The 18880-nt window shown below is 29.7% G+C and overlaps 3 protein-coding genes across 6 annotated transcripts in view; 2 read left to right on the plus strand and 1 right to left on the minus strand.

The window, feature by feature from the left end:
- The window catches only part of LOC148236606 (uncharacterized), a 195163-nt gene extending 191471 nt beyond the window's left edge, over positions 1–3692 (plus strand). For 2 of the 4 annotated variants that reach the window (XM_088182120.1, XM_088182121.1), the window contains exons 13-14: positions 1935–2918; positions 3312–3692. In XM_088182120.1, coding sequence (XP_088038246.1) covers positions 1935–2918; positions 3312–3372 — 1045 coding nt within the window. In that variant the 3' untranslated portion in view covers positions 3373–3692. The remainder of the gene's footprint in view (positions 1–1934; positions 2919–3311) is intronic. The other 2 variants (XM_088182122.1, XM_088182123.1) reach the window with 1 other exon arrangement.
- A 5983-nt stretch (positions 3693–9675) lies between these two features.
- Positions 9676–18491, minus strand: D2hgdh (D-2-hydroxyglutaric acid dehydrogenase). The gene is made up of 12 exons (XM_088182133.1): positions 18257–18491; positions 17356–17428; positions 13535–13614; positions 13052–13121; positions 12841–12988; positions 12575–12772; positions 12318–12511; positions 11954–12122; positions 10505–10634; positions 10284–10440; positions 10051–10216; positions 9676–9988 (listed from the first exon to the last, which is right to left on the minus strand). The coding sequence occupies exons 1-12, from the start codon at positions 18307–18309 to the stop codon at positions 9738–9740; spliced, it is 1689 nt and encodes a 562-aa protein (XP_088038259.1). The 5' UTR covers positions 18310–18491; the 3' UTR covers positions 9676–9737.
- On the plus strand, positions 14941–16568 carry LOC148236609 (protein-lysine N-methyltransferase EEF2KMT). The gene is made up of 5 exons (XM_088182134.1): positions 14941–15094; positions 15155–15472; positions 15730–15955; positions 16029–16253; positions 16321–16568. The coding sequence occupies exons 1-5, from the start codon at positions 15038–15040 to the stop codon at positions 16422–16424; spliced, it is 930 nt and encodes a 309-aa protein (XP_088038260.1). The 5' UTR covers positions 14941–15037; the 3' UTR covers positions 16425–16568.
- Positions 18492–18880: the final 389 nt, after the last annotated feature.

The raw sequence follows: 18880 nt of genomic DNA on the forward strand, positions 1-18880 counted from the left end.
ATATTTGAATACTTATCTAGTAATTTGCTGCTGTAAAAGATTATCTTTGGATAACGAGTGTTTATTATAATATACATTGCTGCAAAAAAGTACACGCTTCATTGATTATAAAGTGCATTAAAAAATATATATCATAGACTTTTTTGCAGCAAATATTTACATAATATGTATGTTTCACAAAGTGTGCCATCAATGTTGTGTCATCACCAGTTATACATTTATTTTATAATGTAATAAATAAATAAAGAAGTCTACATAATAATAATTAAATACTTTAATAACATTTTTATTTTTTATTTAAGTATTTTTTATGATATTATATACATATAATACAAAAACGAATTGCACAAACTTACTAAAATAATAATAATGGCACTTTTTTATTTATTATAGTCATATTTAAATTATAAAAAAATACTATAAGGAAACAATAACCTAATTTACATGTAAAATCTTGCTTTTCTGCTTTTTTTATTTTTTATTAAAGTCGATTTTTTAATACAATGTGTTCTTACAAAATACCTACAAATCATTCTAAATAATTTAATATAATATAAATAATTAAGCCTAATACTAGTTCATAGTTTAAACAGAGTTTTCGGTTCTTTATTATAATATTTTTTAAATTAAAACATCTTATTTTTTTGTTGTTACTAAACACATTTAACTGTGTATTTATTTAGTCCTGAAAGATCATATTAACTTAAATAGTTCAAACACATCTAAATATATTTTGTATTTCTATGTTATAATATAAACATTTCGAGTCTTTGTTACATAACTCACATCCTATCACCATCTATTGACCTTAATACGCACATTTATCAATCCCTAACTTATCGTAAAAGCTGTAAAAAATTATTAAAGTAGTGCAGTGCCTCAACCAATTTTTTTTGTTTTATTGATACGCAATTTTACCATTTCAAATTCAAGGTGGCGCAAAAGTCACTTTTTTTTTAAAAATTTAATAACTTTTGAATGAAAATACCATGTAGATTTTTCTTTTAATTGCAGTCAGTCTTCAACTTTCGTACATGATTAGTTTCTCTATATCTAGTAGAAATATCACAGATAAAAACGTTTTTCAATTTTTATTTTAGAATGAAAACATAACTACATACAATATAAAACTAAATAATACAATTATAAATCATAAAATTACTTAGATGTTTTGACAATAAATTTTTCAATCTCATTATTAGGATAATGAGATCTGAAACATGCTGATACATGCTTTACACTAGGATCACATGCTTCCATTATGACCAAAAAATTGTCAAGATGCACGAAGGCTTCGTTTATATTTTTAATAGTAAAAGTAATGGCTTCATCGTCAGAAATAAATAAAAATTAATAAAGCATTAAAAAATTAAAGTTAAGCATCGAAAGATGGCAAAATATATCAAAAACCGAATCGACGATAACAAAAGATTTTAAATCAATACATAAAATCAGGTTATTACATCCTTAATTCTAAATTTTAATTCTATAAAATAAAATAATTATATTCTTAAATATAAAATAATTTAATATGTGCCATTTTAACTTCAAAAAATGCTAAGAAATGTATATAAAGTACTAGATTTATTTTATTTATTATAATTTATATTTACTTTTAAATTGCACCGTTATAAATGTGTTTTAGTTTACGGTTATGCTTGTGCATGTATTTTAACTTTCTCTTTTGTGCAGAATGGTTGTTACTATTGATTTACTTTTTGGTGTATTTGGTTATTTTTGACTTTAATAGTACGTTTATAGTTTCGATTAAAAACATATCTAAATAAAATATTATAAAATTATTATAATATATCTACATACATATAACTTTACATGTGATAAATACTATCTTTCTACCTTTATATTAAGCTAATCGTTGATGTGATTCTTTATTTTTTAGTTTATGGATATTTATATTGTTATTTATTGTTTAGGCCGGACACCAACCCCGCTGCAACCACCGTAGAAGATAACGTTTGTCCCTGGGACTCCGGCGCTCCCGAGAGATTAGAACCAGCACCCCGCTCAAGAAACAACTCCGCCATAGACTCTTGTAGTTCCTCTTCTGACATAAGCGTGGCGATTGTGGAAGTATCCGAAAGATTGCGACGCTCTTGTGGTCTACCCCAACAAAGCACGCTGGACGGAGAGAGGCGTACGGCACCTCCGATACGACGCCTCTCTGCGTTCGAACCCCGGCGAGGACCCGCTTCAGGTCCAGGCATCGATGAATTTCCTCACTGTTCATTTGATTCTTCCACCATACCCGGTACCTCCTTCTCTCAAGACAAAGACAATAACGAAAGTATATCCACCGATGAAGCGCAAGTCAAAGCTCAGAAGAAAGCCCCGAACTTGTTAAAGTCATTCTCCGTATCATCGGCTACGACTATGGTAGCTCCAGTTATTAGTGTTAGCTCTGCCGCGGACGATACTCCGCTAGAACCGATCGAAGACAGCAGTAGAGCCGGAGCTAGCGACAGCCCATGCTCCCCTATAGTTGAAGATATAGCACTATTAGATGAAACGACAGATTCCCCGTCGACTGCCGGAATCTTATCTTCACATTCTCTAACACCATCTCCTATATCTCCTCTTCCCGCAAACACGATCCAACCTCCTTTGATAGAAATTGAGGAGAAAACGGAAATTGAAACAATATGCAGAAATAACAACACCATTAGTATAACGATTACAACCGAAATCCCAATCTCAGAACCGACCGTTTCCCTACCAGTGACGATAGCGCCGTTAGCGGAATCAGAAGACGCAGCCGAGGAAGATGAGTGCGAAGAGGATACCATCGCTCCTACTTCGATCACGGCTTCTTCGCAACCAGAATCTGATACAGTACCAACAAGCAAACCGCCCCAATCCAAAGACGATAAAGCCAGCGATATTTGTCCTTGGGAAGATGAGTTAGTATAATATACCAAAAAAAAACAGTGGTGAAGTACAAATATTGACACAAAAAGAAATATGAATATCTCTAATATTTTAATATTTGACAATTGATTAAATGAAATACTTTTTATCAAAAATATGACAATTCAAAATGTACACTATCAATGATGTCAAGAATTTGTAGTGAACTATACCATTATAAAACATAAAACATTCAATCTAACTTGACGTGCTATTCTTGGTCTTAGTTCTTCAATGTAACATTGATTTAAATCAATACTCATTATTAAAAATATATTAAGAGAGATATTCTTATTTATTTTAGCAGCAAAATTTAAACATCACTCTGTATTTAAATAATTGGTAAATTCCCAAAAATATATTCTTATATTATTTTTTCCTTTCAGAGAAACATGTAAGATGGATGCACCTTTTGTAAAGACCTACGCAACACTTGGATATTTATAATTTTTGTATATTAAATTATTGCGTTTATTTCATAAAAGTATATTTCTATAAAGTTATTTATTTTTATAGAAAATATTGTTGGATGTGATTCATGTTGTTTATTTATTATTTAGTAAATATATTTATGACTATTATAAACTTACAGTAAATAATTGAATTGGGTAGTTTCAAATTAGTTTTATATTTGTGTATGTATGCATATTTAAAAAATTGATTGGGCTTTGCATGAGAAGTTAATCAAATCAAAGATGGAAGTCCAGTGTATACCGACAGATCCATTAAGTTGTCCATCCAGATGTTTGAGACTGTGAAATGAGCCCTTCACCTTGGTCCTTACGCTCGGTCATGCATAACTTAGTGGAACTGTCTCCAACCTCCCAACAACACTGGACTATATCAACAATGATACGTTCAAAAGCAAATTGATTAGTTAAAATAAAAGTTTTGCCGTATTTATTGTGTCAAAAATCTATGTTGATATAGCATAAAGGCATTTATTAGCCAATATTAATTAAGATTAGGTATAGAAAGTTTATTTTTAACGCATTGTAATGCACACATTTACTATGTTTTATCTATGAAAAAGTAAAATATTGATTGATGTTACACATTAGAAACGGATATGAAGATTAGCGACTAAAGTTTTACATTAAATTAGATTACATTTAACGTCGTTGATAATTTAATTGCATTACTTTGATAATATTACAGAGACGATCTTTTAAAAGATCCTCTTGTTAAATTTATATTATTGCCAATCGCATATGAAAGAACGTTTTCTTAATAATCGATTGATTATTGTAATTGTAAGTTTTTGCGAGAAGTATTTGTGCTGATTTCGTTGTGCTGATAGCTTTGAATAATAATTACATATATATAAAATAGCGTTTGATTGTATAAGATTTTTTTGGTGTTATGATCTAATATATAAAAATATATATCGCTATTAAAATAAATTACTTTTCGATTGTAGTGAATTATAAGTACAGCATTAAACGACGGTTATGATTGTACAACACTAGCTTAATATTTTACATTTATCTTTTGATCTACATTGAAATATTTCTATATGTGTATCGTTATGCACCACTTATTAAAATTATAATTAATTATTATATATGTGAAGGAAACAATATTCCCAATATATTATAAGAAACATTTATGTGCACATAAAAAAAATTAAAAAATCATAAGAAACATATAAAAAAACATTAATGTAATGTAATCTTATTAACGTTAGATTAATTTTGAGAAAAATTGGTGTTCGAGTTATTGTATTGTGGACTTGTGTAAAATGGTTCACTTTAAGGTATTAAATTAAATTTGCAATTGAACACGTATCATTGTTTATATATTGTGTGTGAAAAATAGTAGTCAAAGTCAAAATGAATGTGAAAAATGCATAAATACATACATGTATGACTAATGTTCGATACTTAAGAAATTTTTAATGATATTATTTTATTGATTAGATATTAATTTATACTCATCTAAAATATTGAGAAATATTTAAATAAAAACGCAGTTATAGTACTTAAATTTTATATTGATGAATATATCATCTATTTCCAATATTGATGAAAGAGCTTTATACTGAAAATGTATATCGAACATGAACTTAAATATAAAATGATGCAAACATGAATCACATAACTTATTTATTTTATTTAGTCGTAATGAATACTTTTTAAACACCATGTTGATCATTTTGGATGCTTTTATTGTTTATATTTAATAAGTATATGTTGTATTGTTAAATGTGCGTTTGCGAGGTGTATTACATTGTAAGTGTTACTTCTGTATTAAAAATCTATACGTACATATTCGAATATGCAAAATTGTGAACGCGATACAAAAAAAAAGTCACTTTAAACCATCGAAACAGAAGGTTGCCAACAAATTGTCGATACGAGGCAACATGATTTTGCATCATCCATAACACGTATCCTGTTTCAAAAACAAAGCGTTAGTTTTCCTTTCCGTAACTGTGAACACAATACCCGATTTGTTTATACGCACTTGGTTAAATTCACAATATTATAGTGTTAATATTATTAGTATTATTATTAATGAAATATAAGTGTTATTACATCTTAAGTTCAACTAAGATGGACTGTCCATTTAAAGACTGATGACATGTTGGCAGCCTTTGACGATATACAAAATTATTTTAATTTATGTCACTTCAAAACGAGTCAAGGAATGTTTCACATATTCTTATGAACAAATCAACAAAAAAAAAGCAATTCAAAACTTGTGAGACACGTATGCAAAAATAAATGAAGAAACATAGATCATTTACACAACTTATAAATTGTAGAATAACAAATAATATAATAATAAATTTGTCATAATGTAATGATATATACATACATATATATGAATTGTGCTATTAGTTAGTTGAATGTAATAATTATCTGCGATTTTTTATTAATCAATGATAAAAATGTATTTAGTATCACTCGATCGAATGTCGCGCAATAATCAATTTGCCAACTTTTAAACAGTTCTTCCTTGTGGTTGTTGCTACAAAAGGGTCCACAGTATAAGAGAATGAGTATATAGAATTGTTTCCTATAATGCCATATTATAATATATAGATATTCTCTATGCAAATGTTTTTGAATCATATGGTATCTTCTTACATTGTGGACCCTTCAAATCATTATATAAGGCATTCACAGCTTATTTAAAAAGCTTGAACCGAGTTCGGTATGTATATGTATAAAAATATCAATTTTCCTTATGACAAATGTAGAAGTGAATAATTAACACCAGTATTTACAATTTTTAGTCATTTTATTCAATTTTAATCGATGTACGATGTATAAAATATATAATAACAAAATTTCACCTTAATGATTCTTATGAATGTATAACATTTTTAATACATATTATTACTATTTAGTGAGCAGAAGAAACGGGACTATTAAATACTGTATGATAAAAAGGGGGTTTGAAAATGGTTGTTGATTAAAATATATATGATATACAATAAATTCATTAAAAATGTTGATTCTATTTAAACAAACGTACATTCATAAATCTTCAATAATGCCTGATTATAGATAGTTAATAAAAATAAAAGAAGACAATCGAGATTATCAGAAGCAAGGTTGTCACAAATAAGAATATGTGAAAATGATTTATCGCAGATAAAATATATTTCAATAACACTAAAGTACAATGGTCAGCAATTTTAATGAAGTGAAAATTGCCTTTCTTTAAATTTTACTACAGACAAATTTGTCGTTCATCAATTGTATGTATATGTATCTTTAAAAACATATATATTCTGTCCGTTACACAGTCAGTACTACCCAAAACTGATCTTTAAATATATAAAAATAGATAAATTTCTGTATCTTAAACATAAATATGGCACTTTTGCATTATGGTAAAATTTTAAATGTAACTCAAAATTTGTCATGTTTTTCTTAATAAATATCTAAGGAGATAAAACTGACTTGGTATATAGAGACAGAGTATATATGTAAATGTAATAATACAATACAAAACATTGATCCAAGAGAAGCAATATATAGCCTTGAAAATATATGACAATTAAAAGATATCTTACTATTTTTAAATTAAGTACGTCTGCAATTGTTTCCGAGATATTGCTTATCAATAAATTAATTTTCCGTGTTTTTCAATTGTCTCATTGCGCCGTAACACCATATGTACAATTTATTTAGTAATCTCTGTTAACGTTGAGTTTATCTCTATAATACATTTAATAGTATATATTGTTGACATGTTGTCGTTAAATATAACTATAAGTGTAGACAAATAAAATGGCCTAAGGCTTTTAATAGGGTTCCTACGACGGAAATAATGAATGTACGTATACATAATATACATGATATGTATATAAAGCATATTTAAGTTTGACTGGACATGTAGTTTATGATTTTAAAGAGTTAGCATTTCACATTATATAATTGTGTACAATATATAATATAAACACATACATATATGTAAATATGATACTTGCGCGGAAAGGAAAATCACCTATCGACAAAACGTATAAAAAATAAATTTATTTTTTGTGATATACATAAGAGAAGATTAAAAACGAGTAAAGGAAGAATATATATATATGATATGTATTTATGTCTTACATTTAGAGTATATTAGTCTTGTACTGCCTTAGTTGTGATATAAAATACAGTAGAATATGCTTATATTAAAAGTAAAACAGATTCAAACAAAATTTATACGGAAAAACATAATAGGAAGTGATAATGAACTAATGTAATGATTTAACGAATATATCTGTGTATTAAATTTAACTTTCTTGATTTATATCATATATGTAAAAAGTGCAAATTTCTCGATTATAAAAAAAAATAATGTAACATGAAATGAATAATAACTATTAAATGTATGCTTCTCACTTCTCGAATAATATGATACATTTCAATGATGTCTTTGGCAATGTTAACAAATATGATATAAATCAATGAGATAATAAACTTTTTATTCTGTTAATCATTTCCACAATCCTTATATTTGAGATAATCTGAGAAGATAGATGGCTTTGTATGTAAAATGTTAGCAACGATATACACAATAATAATAAAAAATACTTGATTGTTGCCAATTATGCAGCGTATAATTTTGTCAATGCCATTTCTCTTGCCAGATCGCCTCAATTATAACTGCGCTTACTCATTTTGTGATTATAACATAATGCAGCTGCAAATATATATAAATACAATAAAAGTAAATCTTTAAATAAATGTCGCGCAAAATTAATCTACAATTTGGAAAAATTTGTAATTAAATTTTTAATAATGACATGGATGTTGTAACTTTATACGCTTAATCAATTCAGATTATTTGCAATTCTGACTTGTATAAAAGTTTATATATATATAAAAGTATAAATCACTGTAAATTTGAGTCGCACATTGACTCGGTATTTAAAAACTTGAAAGCCCTAATCTTCGTCATATCTAGTATCTCGCATAAAACAACTAAAACCAATAAGAATAAAAAAAATAATTCACTTAATATATATACATATTTATATATATCACGCATAAAAAAACTATTAATCTAAAATGTATTACATTGTATGAAACAACAACAATAAAACTACAATGATTTGTGTAAGATAACGTTATATTTTTATTTATTAAAATATATATTCTCTCACTATTGTCTTTCTAGATATCATAACATCATGATGAAATTTCAATAATATTGTTAATGATAATAGAGTTTGTTCAAATTTACAGCGATAGAAAATAAATATAGTTTAAAAATATTTACATATAACACTTTTATTGATACCTGATTTTACGTTTTCCTCTCTCCTTTTTAAATAATAGTCATATACTTAACTTAAATAGCTTATATAAAATTCATCAAGAAAATAACTAATACTCATTGGGCACCTAAAAGTGCCATAAACCTTTGAACTTAATAATATGACAATTTAGTATAATTTAAAGCTGTCAATCACTTGAATTTATTGAACCATAATACTTTTAAAAATATGATATTTACATAATAAAAAATTTCGAAATAGCGCGCAAAAATTTCAGCTGCTTTTTAACATTTTAAACCACCTGCGCTATTACTCACGATCACTTGAATAACGTATTTAAACATATACTCGTCCTAGGATAGACAAACTCTAAACAATAGATTCAGAAAAAATTGGATGGTGAAATTACAGCTACTATTCTTCACTTTTGATTATCAACCTTATATCGTAACATCATAACGAATATCAGAGATTTTATGTATTCAGCCCTGATCTTGAAAATTTAGTTCCTCTAAATAAATTTCTTATAGATATTCAGGCGAATCGAACATAACAGCTGTAAACGATATATAAATAAATAAATAACTGCTGTAAATGATATGCTAGCACAACCTAACAACTGCGGAGAACATTGTGCTAGCACAACTTTAATAACATAACACAATTTCTGTAAAGGTAAAGTCTATAAAGTTGTTTACAAACAGGTTACATATGTTCACTATCATTGAGTCAATGGTCCACTTTTTTATCAATCCTTTTACTTGCCAAATAAATATAATGGAAATAGTTACACACATACATGGCAGAGCTTGTTCAAGTGAAGGCAGAATATCTATGAATATTAATTTTAAACAATATAAACAAAAAAATTATATTTTAAAAGTAATTTTGCTACTTGTATAGAATGACAGCGCCTCGCTCAAAAAGTATGTAATCCCCGCTGAGTCACATTGCCAAGATTGAATGTTTTGGCCTTAACAGCTACGAAAGCGGCCATTAAAAATCAAAATATGAAAACAAATTCATAAATTTTTATATAACGTTTTAATATTTTTACAGAAAAAATAACATATTAATTTTACGATAATTACGCAAGAACTTTATAAGGATTCAATATGCCTTTGGGATCCATCAATTGTTTTAACTCACGCATCAATTTCAGAGATGACTCACTCTTAGAATAACCGATATACTGGGTTTTCTTAAACCCAATCCCATGCTCAGCGCTTACGGATCCCTTCATCTTTGATACTTCTTCAAATATGAACGGTTCAATTTTTTTGATTATATTGCTATCATATTTCTTGATTGTTATATTCAAATGAATATTTCCATCACCTAAAATATTATATTTATTTTTTAAAAAGATTCATATTTGTTTACAACAGCAATATATTTACCAATATGTCCGTAACCACAAACACGCACTGCATCATTTCCAAGAACATCTTTCATAACATGGACAAGCTTATAATAATCTTTCAAAGGAATTGAAAAATCATATTTTAAAACGTATCCATCATATAACAAGCTTCCAGTGATGCCTTCTCTCAAAGCCCATATTGCCTGGAAAAAATAATATGAATAATAGCAATCATATCTATAATATATGTACATTTTTAAGAAAGCATACATTTATTCGACTAGGCTCACTACATTGAGTTCCATTCAAAACAAGACCAGAATCCAAAGTTTTTTCTAAGAATGCTGATACTTTTTCTGTGTCGTGATCTTCGTTAGATCCTCTTGTTTCAATCAGTATATAAAATGGGTAGTCACCGATTGGATTTCTATTAAATTTTAATGAATCACTATTAGTATTCTACTAAATTAAATATTTCAATAACGTATTACTGTAATTTTGAATGTGTTACACAGCAATCCATAGATGAAGCGTCGATCATTTCAAAAGCTGATAATATTTCCCCCAATGAGTATTTTGCTTCAGCGTATAACTTTAAAATATCTTCAAAAGAGTTTACACCTATAGTTGACAAATGTTCAAATAAATATGTTATCTAAATAATCTATAATCTGAATACTAAAGTTAATATTGTATACTATATTTCAATAATATTACATAATTATCTATATTATAATCAGATAACATATCACATAATGTCCCTAAGATAAAATCTTATCCTGTTATTATTTAGAATTATATTACAAACAGGAAAATATGCAGAGCATTCAAGTTTTAAGATGTTTATTATGTTTTGTATGATATTAAAAATCTGTAATAATTTTATTTTTTTAATTAAACCCATGTATAAATGATATATTGTCAGTTTGAAAGAAGACTGTTACGATTCACATATTATAGAAATCATTAGATACCGTTTATGGAAAAGCAGAATTGCAAGTAGTGTTATGTAATGTTTTCAATGTAACTATATGCCATCTGCAAAGTAACCTAAATGAGAAAATAATGATGATGTCTTCTATAGTGATAATTGTGCAGAGGAAACATAAGAACATAATAACTACAAATACTAGCCATAAGCAGAATATAGGCAATGTTACTAATTCAGTAATTGAATAGTATGTCATCAAATTCAAGATGTCATTGAGATAGGTATCAATATCAAATTTAAAAACTCAAAAAAATTTAGCATTAAGAGCTTTAAGAACAAGAAAACGTATTAAAGACTTGACACTTGCTTACATCACTACTCAACTCGGAAAGCAACACTCAATTTTGACTCACAGCACCCGAAAAAGAGAAACCAGATACCAGAGAGATTCACCACTTCCAAAAACTTCACCACTGTGATAACTCTACCACATAAATTTCAAAATACTCACAATTCCAGATTGTCTTTAATAAAATAATATTACAAAATAGAGCAAGGTAGAAATTTCTATACTTATTAGTTAGATCGGCCCGATGCTCAAATTTGTCAGTTGCGGAGCGTCCAATTGCTATTCGAACCCAAACCTAACCTAATAAATATAATAAAGGCATAATGGATAATTTTTTAGGTTAGCTTTGGGTTTGAACAGCACGGGAAACACAGTAGGGAGTAACAACTGCTTGTTTTTGAGCGTGGCGCCGTACTAACTAACAAGTACCAAAATTTCTATACAAAATTAAAGCGCCCTTATCTAACAATAATATTTCCTGTCGACTGAAAATAACTAACAGTTTTATGTATGTCACTCATAGAATGGAATGTTTCTATTATTTATTATTTATAAGGGTGTTTTACTATATGCATATTTTAAAATGTTTCTTCTGATAATATAATAATTTTGTGACAGTTTTTCCAACTGACAATATATGTATGTAATTATAAATATTACCCAAAAACGCTACATTAATAGAAGGCATCAGCGCTGGACAATTGATAGCTACTTTAGTGACAATTCCTAATGTTCCTTCAGAACCGATAAAAAGATGTTTTAGATGATATCCTGTATTGTCCTTCTTCAATGTATTTAAACAATCAATAACTTCTCCATTCGCTTTCACCTAGAATCATTGAACTCAAATAAGTATTTACAAAAATAAATCTCAATATAAATCCTCAAGTTTCAAAACCAGTTAATAAACTAGGCTTTATGTAATCCTTTTCAATAGTAAGAAGCTGTTAAGCAAGTTTTGAAACTAAAAGACTTAACTTTTAATCATCCAATAAACAATATATTATATAAGCAAATACTTAACTGCTTCGATACCTAAAACAGTACCATGAAGATTTCCATATCGCAATAGCCTTAATCCACCAGCATTAGTACTAACATTTCCTCCGATCTGACACGATCCTTTTGCACCCAAATCTAACGGCATTATCATCTGCTGTTGGCGCAAATATTCATCCAAGTTTTCCAAAATACATCCAGCTTCACAAACAACAGTCCCTGAAAAACACATAATTGTTATTATCTGTAAACCAAACAAACACAAACATTATCAAACATTACCCGATAGCTTATCAAGACTGATAACCTTGTTCATTTTTTCCAAATTTATCACAACTTCATCAAAAACGGGCACCGAACCACCAACAAGCCCCGTATTACCACCTTGGGGGCACACTGCCAAGTTGTTATCATTACAAAATTTTAATATCTCCGATACTTGTTGAGTTGTTTTAGGTTTTAAGACAACCTTCGATTCGCCTGATATATAAAATAGTTTGATGGTAAAACTATTATAATGAGTCTTATTGAATCGTATCGCTAGATACCTCTACAATTCTTTATCCAATCTGTGTTGTAACTGATCAGTTGTGATTGTTCTGTTAAAACTCTCTCCTTTCCTAATAACTTTTCAAAGTGTTCTATATGTTTATCTTCAACCGTATTGAATTTTTTACGCAGTACGTCATATTTAATCTAAATATAAATAAGAAATGTGAACTTACATAATCATCTTAAACAATACTTACAAATACTCACCCGTGATAATTCTGGAATGCCCGATGATGCAAAACGAGATGACCTTGTTAGTAGAATTGATGTAGATATACTAAATAAGTCAATCGAAAATTTACTAGTTATTATAAACTTTGATGATAACATTATTATGTGTTTGTGGTTTATAGTTTCGGATGATAATAAATATGTTCGAGTTAGAATATATAAAACTAAAATTTTTTTTTTGGTTATGTCTTATGACAGCATAACTCACTGCACTCAATAGCAACTAACACTAGCAATAACATATGTTTATATTTATAAAGACCTTGAATATGATTATAGATATCTTAATTCTGAAAATATCTTATCTATAAAACCTAATCGACGGTATTACATAAACATTATATATTTTATGAGACAGTTTTTTTTATTTTATGTGACATTTTTTTTTTTAAATATTTTTTTAGAAATATTATTTTCTAAATTATATAATTAAATTATTTAGCTTTTGTTATTACTTACTGGCAGCACCATAGCTGGGAACTCCATCGAGCTTTCTCGGCAGCTGGCACGACAACTGCACGTCTCGTGTTAAAAACACACTTTTTTTATTGTAAGGTTTGGCACTTCCAGTATTTTTTTAATTAATTAATTTATGGTATATTAAAAAACAATCACAATAAAATGTAGGGATTGTCACTAAGAACTTAAAATCACAATTAGTACATGTCCTTCGTGTGATAGATAGTCTTTGAAGCACTTAGTTGGACAAAGTGCAACCAGACATTGTTGAGTGTGATATTTCGATAAGCACTCGAGTGGCACCCCTAGTGGCATATACTGTCAAAACGTCGAAATTAAAAGTAAATACCAATCTTTAAAACCATTTCTAGTTCCATAAAGGTAGCCAAAGAGTTCTTAGTTTAAAAAAATCTAAATATGACGCGTCGTGTTTGCGTACAGCCAGGAGCCCACCGGTGGGTCTGCGGCATTGGTGGTCTGCTCAAGTTTTGCCCGCCCGTGGGTCCACGGCACCCAAGTGGTTAAAAAGCTTGCTTTTTTAATTATATAATATAATAAGTGAACATATCAATTAAAAATAGAAAAATGTGAATTTAACAAAAGAGAGCCGCAAGCGCATACCTATATCAAGAGCCGATGCGGCTCGCGAGCCACGATTTTCGCCCCCTGGCCTAAACCAATGGGTTCCCAATTCCGAACCAAGCAATGCAAGACACTGCTAATTCTAAATCAGAACGAGAAAGGACGTAACGATACCTTTTACGTACTTTTGTAACATTCTAGATTTGGCAACATCTTTCCTGTCCACTGGAACAAAGTCTTCGCGAGAAATGACATCCATCTTTATTGCATTAATCTATAAGGCATTAGAATTGGGCCTGTTAGAGTACAACAAAAGATTAAAATAATTAATGCGTTGTGCAATTATAAACTAATGCGCCATTATAAATATATACGCGTCTTCTTTGTTGGTCACCATTTACGACCATTCAGTTCAACTTAGCTAAACATAATAATTAGCACACTAATGTATATATTATTTTATTTGCTTTTATATTATTTTAAAAAATAAGACACGCAGTAAAATTATGTTTGATGTTACAGTATATAATTTTGCGTAGTGAGATAATTGTTTATAACCGCTTTTGCTGTTAGTGTTAAAGACAATATGTCTAGACGTTTGAAGTTATAGCCGAATTATAATTTTATATAAATATTTTTAAGTAATAATAAAACACATTTACAATTTACACTACTTTTTTTGAAATGTAATTTTCAACTTTATTAATTAACGCTAATAACGTAACAAATTTAATATGCAATAAATAATTATAATATTTTTACATATTAAATTAAATAAATAATTTGGTAAATTCTAATAAATAATTTTATCTGGCATTTTGTAATGGTCGCAAAATTCTGTCTTACGACCACTGTCAGTCGTGCCTTGTATGTTTAGAATAACTTAACCTATATTTGTAGGAGTTTCTATAAAAACACCCAATGGAATTGTTAATCAAACAATTTTTATGCAGTCATTCACTGGCGGAAATACATTTGGTACTATTCTAAAACATCTCATCATAAATTCTTAATGTAATATTCTTAATCATTTTATAGACACAGATAAATCTTTCATCATGGACGGATCAGCAATTTTTCCTTGATAATACTATAAAAATTGCTCTCTTAGAAAAATATCCAATACACTATACGTACCAAGCGATGTTTATTAAACAAATTATGCGATATTTGGAAGATAAAGGCATCGAAATACATGATGATTTTTACACATATTATTGCAATGTTATAAAAAATCGAATAGAAGAATATGAATATTTTTATAAACATTACAAAATTGATTCAGAAAATATCATTACTTTAAAAGAAAGCTCTAAAATGGTCGCCGACGGAACAACCGGGCTTAGAACATGGGAGGTAAACTTTTATTATAACTAATTAAGGTGACCAGACGTCATCTTTTGAACAAAATTGTCCTTGAACAAAAATTTCCAATAAGACCTATTTGACCTTTCTTTAACTAACGCAGCAATTTGTCCTTTATCCATCTCGAACAAAAATTTCAGAGATGGACTTTTTATTTTTAGTGCCCTCCTTTGATATTTTCAAAATCTGGTCACCTTAATTATAGTCATTATCATTTTTATAATATGATACATATAAATACGTTTTAGGCTGCTAAAATACTCTCCGAATGGTGCGCTCTCAATTCAGCAATGTTTAAACATAAACTTGTGGTTGAATTAGGATCTGGAGTTGGACTTACTGGTATCACAGTGAGCAAATTATGTGATCCTGATCACATATGGGTGACTGATTGCCATCCAGTAGTGGTGAAGCTTTTAAGCGATAACGTCAAATTGAATACAGCAACAAACGCTTCGAAAAAATTAAACATTGGTAAATGATTAATATAATTTGTTATATTATATGTAATTAATAATTTTGCTAATTAGCTTCCTTCAAATTTCAGAAGTGTTGAAACTGCCTTGGGAGGAAGTATCGGATAAGACTTTTGATCAAATTATACCATCTCCAGATATCTTACTAGCTGCTGATGTCGTTTACGATCCATCCATATTTAAAATCTTAACAGACGCATTTTATTATTTTTTAAATGCTAAAAATAATTGCCAAATAATATTAGCATGCACTGTAAGAAACAGTGAAACACTCGAAGGGTTTATAAAGCTACTACGTAAGAAATAATTATGATTTATTAAAAAAAATATTATTTACCATTTATTTTTATGAAAACATTTTAGATGAAAAAGAGTTTCAAGTGATTGAACAGGAAGTTCCCAAACCAAGTGTATTTTGTTGGCCGGCACATACAACTGTGAAAATTTATAAAATAATTAAATCATAATCATCTGTTTTAGAGGTGAGCAAATATAAAAGACTAAAGCTAATATGACATAATTGTATAACGATAATAAAAGCATTTATTTTTTAAGAAACTTCTCGTTCAAATTCCTAGTAATTGAAATAAAAACAATATTTTTAAAATAGAGTTAACTGTTTTTCTTTACTAGACAACTATTTTAAAGCTTAAACGCTTCCCGGGCGCTCATGCATGTTGGGAAAGAAGTCTTACCATTTTGGACGTTCCCACAGATATGAGGGACTACCCATCCATGATAAATATACTATTCTATAAACGAAAAAAAATTCCTACGCTTACTTTTTTTTGGAACAATTAAAATTCTTAGTAATTCTTAGTCATTTTTACTTTACTTTGTAATATTTTAATGTTGTTAAAAACTAAATCTATTAATGTCCTCAAGTTATTAGTTGTGCTTATATTAACATATCCACAGAGGTGGGAATGTGTCTCTTCGATTACGGGAAAATTGCTCGCCGCCAGATATTATGAAATTTGAAATTAATATCTGCCACTGTGCTAATTAATAAGTACCTGGTTATGTTTAAATATAATTTTAAATAAAAATTTAGTTTTCAATTCTAAAACGTATTTATGTAGCGTTTCTGGCCGCTTTTGTAGCCGTTAGGGCCAAATATGTCAAAATACTCGGCAGAGTATTTGGAGATTGTGGAATGAATAATGGCCTTACAATTTGTGCTAAGCGAGAAGGGAAAAAGAAGTTGCTGGATAAGGACATCGGTAATCTAGGGTTTTAGCGTTCTTTATTGGTTTAAGTTGGCACCACTGCGTTACTCACAAACACACTCATTCATAGTTGGACATTTGTGTTTCTTAATCTATCATATATTATCTATATTGCTCGCCACCAGATATTAATTTCAAATTTTATGAATTTTAATTTTCCTGCACAAACCTGTTTTGCTGTGTTCATGGAGTGTTCATAGTTCTGATCAACGCTCACTCGCCACCGCTCGTTCGCACCTAACCTGTTTAAACAGATAAAATAAGTTAACGAAGTTAAATAATAGTAAAGACGACATGTTTGTAAATAATAATTGAAAATATATGCATATGTTATTATTGTAAAAATGAAATAAAAAATCCTGGCACGCAATTGGTGAGCAAGAAATTGTTAGGGGAACAACTTTCCTGGCGAGCAATTTTCTGCACACCGTGCCACTTCAGAGAAAACGTTCTTTTTAAAATCAGCATTTATTGATTTAACACCCAATAAATAAATAAATAATGCTTAAATTCTTCGCTGTCCATGGCTTCAGTGCTATCTGAAGGTGTAGGTGCAAGTCTAGATGCATAGGGAGCCATAAGAAAGAAAAAAAAACTGCGAACGCCGACGAATCGACAATTTCCGGTCTTCGGTCGTATTTTCACTTACAGCAACAATATTCTTGGCTTAACGGCGGCATGATGATGCACAGCCCTTAATCTATTTCCAACGATTCCAGTCTCTTCGAATGTTTCCACTACGCTGCGAATTGTTTTCTCAGCAGGACGATGAAATTTACCATAATCTTCCCATAAATTTCGATAGCACAATTGAGCAATTTCAACGAGTTGAGCGGTGGTTGAGGGATTTATTTCGTAAATGTGTTGTTGCAAACTTATGTTTGACCCTTTAAACACGCATGATTATTGACAGCTGTCTGATTTGCAGTACTGTCAACGTAATAAACTAATTGAAACATCCTGTACTTATTATATTATATTCTAAAGTCTACCTTTTTATCGATGATTACCATGTCAAAAATTAGAGAAAGAATTGGACATTATGTAGTACAAAAACGCTTTAATAGTACCTTAATTTGTCGCTCACTCCATTCTTCAAACTGTCGATTGAATCGATGGCCATAATTTAGAAAACGCACCACCTGAGCTGCCTCCTTATCCTCCGATTAACAATCTCAAGATAGAAGTTCTCGTTGCCGGTGCCCAAAAAAGGAATTCTAGCCCGGAGGAGTGTCTGGCCCGTCGGGACGCTATGCCTCGTTCCCATCCGAAACCACTTTTCGGCTTTATCATTACCCGTGTGCCGCGGGTCGCATGATGGACGTGGCGCCACAGCGAGACTTCGCCCTAAGGAAACCTATTAAACCGGACCCTGGCCTCCTGCTCCCACGAACCGCCCGAGTCCTTTGGCCGTCTCGCTCGCCTTCGGAGGTCCGACCGTTTCGAAACGAGAACAATGTGTGAAGTCCGAGCCCGAACCGCCGACACCCAATAAACTAAGGGTGGGCAATTATTTTGTCTGGGAGGTCACTCACACCGGTCCGTTTAACACATGTTTGCACGATCATGGGTGTTTTACAAAAAGGTGCAATGTATAACACACTACCGTTTTGCAGATAGAACATAAATCTTTTCTAAATGAATTTTTCGGTAATCGATTGGGTGCAAAGTGAACTGCAATATCTTCTGCTCTA

Source organism: Plectrocnemia conspersa, unplaced genomic scaffold (assembly GCF_051122295.1).
Source record: "Plectrocnemia conspersa isolate PC_06_02 unplaced genomic scaffold, ASM5112229v1 ptg000003l, whole genome shotgun sequence".
In the NCBI taxonomy this organism is placed as follows: Eukaryota; Metazoa; Arthropoda; class Insecta; order Trichoptera; family Polycentropodidae; genus Plectrocnemia; species Plectrocnemia conspersa.